At 37.3% G+C, this 6,289-nt stretch overlaps 1 protein-coding gene across 1 annotated transcript; it reads left to right on the top strand.

Annotated features, from left to right (window-relative positions):
- The first annotated feature begins 2,031 nt into the window (after positions 1-2,031).
- Positions 2,032-5,732, top strand: LOC113299450 (E3 ubiquitin-protein ligase RGLG2-like). Its single transcript, XM_026548467.1, has 11 exons — positions 2,032-2,288; positions 2,808-3,160; positions 3,254-3,338; positions 3,427-3,567; positions 3,661-3,872; positions 4,170-4,249; positions 4,332-4,437; positions 4,519-4,646; positions 4,810-5,011; positions 5,136-5,192; positions 5,304-5,732. The coding sequence occupies exons 2-11, from the start codon at positions 2,912-2,914 to the stop codon at positions 5,385-5,387; spliced, it is 1,344 nt and encodes a 447-aa protein (XP_026404252.1). The 5' UTR covers positions 2,032-2,288; positions 2,808-2,911; the 3' UTR covers positions 5,388-5,732.
- Positions 5,733-6,289: the final 557 nt, after the last annotated feature.

The following is a 6,289-nucleotide window of genomic DNA, read 5'->3' as shown; positions in this document are numbered from 1 at the left end:
AAGTGTGGGACCGGATATGGCCAAGGCATGGTCGGCCGGCCCATAAGCCCGTCCCATAGCATTTTTCCTAATTTTATCATATTTTTCATGATTTTATGAAAATACCATGAAATCAAGGAGTTTGTTGAAACTAAGGAGTTTCCTTGAAGTGAAGGAGTTTCCATGAGATGAGGGAAACAAATAATAATAAAATAAGGGTGTGGGACCGGCTTGGGCATGGTCGGCCGGCTAGGGCCTGGTCCTGTGAGTTTTCCCTAATTTTATGTAATTTTATGTATTATTTCCATGATTTGAAGGAATTTTCATAATTTGAAGGAAATATCATGAAATCAAGGAATTCCATGGGATCAAGGAAACATAAAAATAATAATAATAAAATAAGGGGCGTGTGGGACCGTCTAGGGCATGACCGGCCGGCTGGGGCCCGGTCCCACGAGTTTCCCTAATTTTTTTTATTTTTCATGGTTTGAAGGAAATACCATGAAATTAAGGAGTTTTCATGAGATTAGGAAAATAATAATAAAATAATGAGGAATCATCAGGTGTGGGACCGGCTAGAATCAAGGCATAGCCGGTTGGCTAGTAAACACGGTCCCATGATATTTTTCCCAATTTTATATTATTTCCTTGATGCGAAGGAAGCACCATGAAACTGAGGAATTTCCTTAAAACGAAGGATATTTGTTCAAATGAAAGGATTTTCATAAGATCAAGGAGAATAACAAAAATATGATAAAATATAAAACTGGCGTGGGACTGGTCACGGCACGACCGGCCGGTGGGCCCAGTCCCCAGCGCCTTGGTTAATATTTTATTATTTATTATTTTCTTTCATATTTTGCATAGGTTCATCATCTCGTCGTATTTTGAAATACTCATTCGTGTGTTCAGGTGCTCATTATTGTTGAATACAATTGCACCATTTTGGTCGGGGCTTATTCGATAGTGCTCAGATGCCCGTGTGTTGAATATTTATTACTAACCCATGGAGTTCTGCTAAGAAGAACCATAAATTGAAGTAACGAAATATTATGAAAACATTGAATATTTTCCAGGGATTCAGTTAAAGAATCTAATGATTTAAGAATAATTAATTGATGACTCTATACTAGTACGATCGTCTAGGAGCATTAATTATTCAAGAATTGAGTGATATGAGCTTGTTGAAGCGTCATATATCTTTTATATAGTCAGGAAAAACATTGTTACATTCTGAAGACGTTATTGCTCTATACTAGCAGGCAAGTTGTCTAGGAGCCGTCTAATCTTGCAATTCTATATAAAAGTGATCACTGAAATTGCTCAGTATTCATGAGATATGCCGTTGCCTCAGTTGAGAGACTACACCTCTACATATACTCTGAGAGACAATATTCTCAGTCAGAGATTCTCGTGGCGTGAGCTTTCACGCTTTCGATAAGAGACATGAGCCTCAATACTCGTCTGATTGCTGAATCAGGAGCATATACAGTTATGGGTTTACGATTTTAGCGCTTGTCGAAAATCCACTATCTACAAAATCCTACCATCTACCTTTAAATTTTGGAAATATTGCAAAATGGTCACACTATTAGGACCCGATTCACAAAACCGTCCTACTGTTACCAACTTTTAACAAAATGGTCACATTTTCGTTAAAAAGAGAGTTAAGTGATGACTCACAATTAAATATGTTAACCAAATTACCTATGTATCCTCCCTACTTATCCCCATACAAAATTTTAGATTTTCCTTCATTATAATTGGTTTGATGGTGGTGCTATTTGTAAGTTGGTAGCTAACAACTCATGTCTAACAGACCCGAATTTAAGAAGCAGAATTGTACAAGTCATTTTATTAAAAAGCAAAAACAGAACGCAAGTCACAATTGACAGCTAACAGCTTCAACAAAACTAAAACCAAAAACTCTCCCTAGTCCCTGTCACAAGCCATGATACCCCTCCGGCCTCCACCATTACAATTACAACTACAACCACCTCTCCAAATCGCCCTCACTAAAAAAGAAACTGATAGAGCATTCTTGTCAATAGTATAATTGTGAGTATCCACTTGTCTCTTTAAAGATGACCAACTTTCCATAAAAAAAGTACCCAACTTTTTCTACGCACGAAACTTCCTACTCTTTTCACTTATTACTTGCAACACAAAATACACTTCCCTCGTCAGAATCCAAAAAATGGAACACCCTTCTTAAACTTATCCTATCTTCTTCATCACTTTTGTCCCAAATCACTCAAAGGAATCTTCAAAGAGGGGAGCATCTTCAAAATCTTCCATTAATCATAAAGGTTCTTACTTTCTCTCTCTCTCTCTCGCGCGCGCTCTTACCCTGTTGCCATGATTGCAGAATGTGGAATCTCATTACTTTATTTAATTTTTATTCAGTCTAGTCAATGTCTTCAATTAAGAATATGTAATTAATGTTCAATTAGGTTAAAACTCTTCGATCTGGAAGAATGTATGATGATAGTTAGATTCAGTGTTTTTCATCTATTGCTTAGAACATAGAACAAGTTATTAAAGTTTAGTAACTAGTATGATGTTTTAGGTATTTTAGGTAAAGTGAAGTTGAGGAATTTGTGTTTTCTTAGAATTCAAATTCAAGAAAATCACGGATTTTAAGGGTTTTGTTAATATTTGGATTTATCGAATTAGGGTTATTTATGTAAAACTCCAAGTCTCTTCCCATTAAATGATCATTGGTTTTTGTGAGAAGAGTGCTTCGAAATCTGTTACTAGGTTCTTTCATCAGTATATAAACTTGTGTTATTCTGAAGTTTCTTGATTTCTTATTTTGTTTGTACTAGGTGCTGTTTAAGTCTCTCTTGTGAAGAAAAGTTGAAGATCTTGATTGTATTTGTATAAGTTTGGTTGAGAGTTGAAAGAGGGAATTCCTTTATAGATTGTTGAGATGGGAGGTAAAAGTTCGAAATCAGTATCGAGACGATCATCTTTGACGAGTGATTCATCATGGCATCCACAACAATCAACATATAATGGTCAGGGTTATGCACCACCACAACAGAACTATGCACCTGCACAAAGTTATGCAGCAGCACCACCACCGCAAACAAACGGGGGTGTTCAAGCTGGTAGACCGCAAAAAGGATTCGATAGGATGTATTCAAGAATAGTTGATAATTATAATTCTTTAGAAGAGGTAAAATTCTGGGTTTATGTTGGTTTTTGGTTTTTGAGTTTTGTTGTTTAATTCAGACGTGGTTGTATTTTTGTTATTTTTGTTCTTTACTAGGTTACTGATGCTCTTTCTCAAGCTGGACTTGAGTCGTCTAATCTTATTGTTGGTATCGACTTCACAAAGAGCAATGAATGGACAGGTTTGTTCTTCATTTAGGGTTTGGAACTTAGTTTTGTTATTCCATGTAGTTCAACAAACTAAACTATATTTTTGGCTATTATTTATAGGTGCAAGGTCATTCAATAGGAAGAGCTTACATCACATTGGAAACTTCCAAAACCCTTATGAACAAGCAATATCTATTATAGGAAGAACTTTATCGGCTTTCGATGAGGATAATCTCATTCCCTGCTTTGGTTTTGGAGATGGTATGTGCGGCTTGTTATGGTTATGTCGCTAATTGTTTTTGTTTTTTCGCTATTAAGTTTTGATATTATTTTTTTTTCCATTTAATTTTATAGCATCAACACATGATCAAGATGTTTTTAGCTTCTATCCATATGAAAGACCCTGTACTGGATTTGAGGAAGCATTAACACGATATAGAGAGATAGCACCACATCTGCGACTGGCAGGACCCACATCATTTGCACCAATCATTGAGATGGCTACTACAATTGTTCAGCAAAGTGGTGGCCAGTACCATGTGTTATTGATAATTGCTGATGGGCAGGTAATTTAGACTTTTTTCAAGTTTATTTGTTTTTGACGATTTTGCAACTGTTTTGGGTTTTATTCAGTAGGGGGTGTTTCGTGTATACATGTTGAATGTGAATAAAGAACTTGATCCAGTTTAGATGATTCTCCTAGTGATTTCTAGGTCGTACTTTTTCTTTAAGTCAGTGTTATTTTATTTCATTTTCCCTGGGTGGCGGCAGGTTATATGTGCCAGTGTAGATGAATGTTCCCAGTACTATTTCAATTTTGACAGTAGTCTTGGGCTTATTTTATTTTCCATGGGTAATTGTAGGTTACAAGGAGTGTTGATACTGAACGGGGTCATCTAAGCTCACAAGAGCAAAGGACTGTAGATGCAATTGTTAAAGCAAGGTTGGCTCTTTTAAATATTGCAACTTTCTGTGAAGTATGTATTCTTGGTCAAGCCGTGTTCTTAAGAACATATTCCTTGCAGCGAATACCCATTGTCAATTGTTTTAGTCGGAGTTGGAGATGGGCCATGGGAGATGATGAAAGAATTTGATGATAACATCCCTGCTCGTGCTTTCGATAATTTCCAGGTATTTGCTTGGACTAATCTGTGTGCTTCTTAATTACGCTTTACCGGCAAGTTTTAATTGTGCTTGTATTTTCCTGTCCAGTTTGTGAACTTCACAGAAATTATGTCAAAAAGTTCGCCAGAGAAGAAAAAGGAGACAGAGTTTGCACTTTCAGCCTTGATGGAAATCCCTTCTCAGTACAAAGCGACATTAGATCTCAATTTATTGGGGTAATCATGATCGTTACCTTTGTTTGTGTTTCTGCATTTTTTTTCTTTAGGCCATTGCGAGTATTTTGGCTGTGGTTTTCTTTAGTTCATTGCGAGTATTTTGGCTGTGGGAGTTGGAACATAATCTAACTGGCACCCGGTCCTTTAATTTTTGTTCAAGCAGTTCTAGAAACAATAAATCAGTAGAGAGGGTTCCTCTTCCTCCACCACTTTATAGTGCAGCAGCGGCAAATTCCTCTTGTACTAAACCCAGTCCCAGTCCTAGTCCTTCTAGCAGTTTCAAGCAAAGTTCACCACCCTATTCTGGACCTAAACCATCTGTTGGCACAGCTCCACCTGCAAGTTTTTCTGATTTTGATAATAAGGTATGAAGATGATTTGGTTTGTACTTACTTTTAGTTGAAGTAATGATTCAATGGTATTACAAAGGAAATAAAAAGGTTCCACCACCTCTTTTAGCGGCTAATTTTTTCGGTTAATCCTCTGCAGGCCTGTCCAATTTGCCTCACCAACCCAAAAGATATGGCTTTTGGCTGCGGACATCAGGTTTTCTTTCGACCTTCAATGCTTCACTCTCTTCCTCATCATTCTATTTTTTTTGATTCATCAGTGAAGTCATCTACCTAATATAGGGCTTGGTTGCTTTCAATTTTGCAGACGTGCTGCGAGTGTGGACAAGACCTTCAAGTATGCCCCATCTGCCGAACTGCTGTCAAAACCAGAATAAAGCTTTATGGTTAAACATGGTTGACTGCTATAAGTTTTTGCTTTCTTATTGTCTAAAATTGCTAATAGCAGAGGGTTTAGGAAGCTGTCGGAAGTTGAGAGACTCTGTTGAAATCTGACGATTTCTCATTTGTACATAGTAGTATTACAGTGCAAAATATGTTCGTTGTCTATTGAGATCATTAACAGTATTTGTACATGGCAATGATTCTTCTTGATTCAGCGTGTTAGTCACTTACCTGAAGAATTACCCAGTGATCTGGTGTCTCTTAAGAATCTTGCATCTGTGACTGAACCACTGAAATTGAACAGTGAGTAGTAATTTGTTATAGAAAGACATTTTGGCGTGATGCTTCCTCACTTAAACTAGCTATTTTGGTCCCCTCCACGTCCGGCTAATCCTCATTAGTTTCTATGTCGTATCTGTTTTTATTTTCTATGGTGAATTGTTCAACTTGCTGTCTTTATATTGATGCAGCTCAAACATCAAGGTTTCCATCTTTCAGGTGCCTCCAAAAGTCCAAATCACGATTTTAAAAGTTTTGTAGTGTTTTCCTTCTGACCATATTCTTTGAGTCCCAACTGGTTATTTTAGTTCGGGGAAAAAAAAAGGTCCAAAAACTCCTCTAAAAGAACGGTTTAGTCCATCCCGATGTAAAGACTAGTCCAGAATTAATTTGAAAAGGTGTAAAGACTTTTCTCTCCTTCGTACGTCTTTCATAATCCACAGGTGGGGCAAATGAAATGTTAGAATTATAAATCGCAGGATCTTAGACTGCCTAGACAATGTGGGACTAATAACCTCAACACGCCCCCTCACATGTAGTCTCGTTGGGTCTAACACGTGGACAACTAAATCGGGTGACGCGGAGTAAAGGCGCGGTCAAAGACTCGTCGCAAATAGCCTGCTCTGATAC

This window comes from Papaver somniferum, chromosome 7 (assembly GCF_003573695.1).
Source record: "Papaver somniferum cultivar HN1 chromosome 7, ASM357369v1, whole genome shotgun sequence".
NCBI lineage: Eukaryota > Viridiplantae > Streptophyta > Magnoliopsida > Ranunculales > Papaveraceae > Papaver > Papaver somniferum.
Note: the sequence above shows the minus strand (reverse complement) of the source record. Positions and strands in the feature narration are given on the sequence as shown.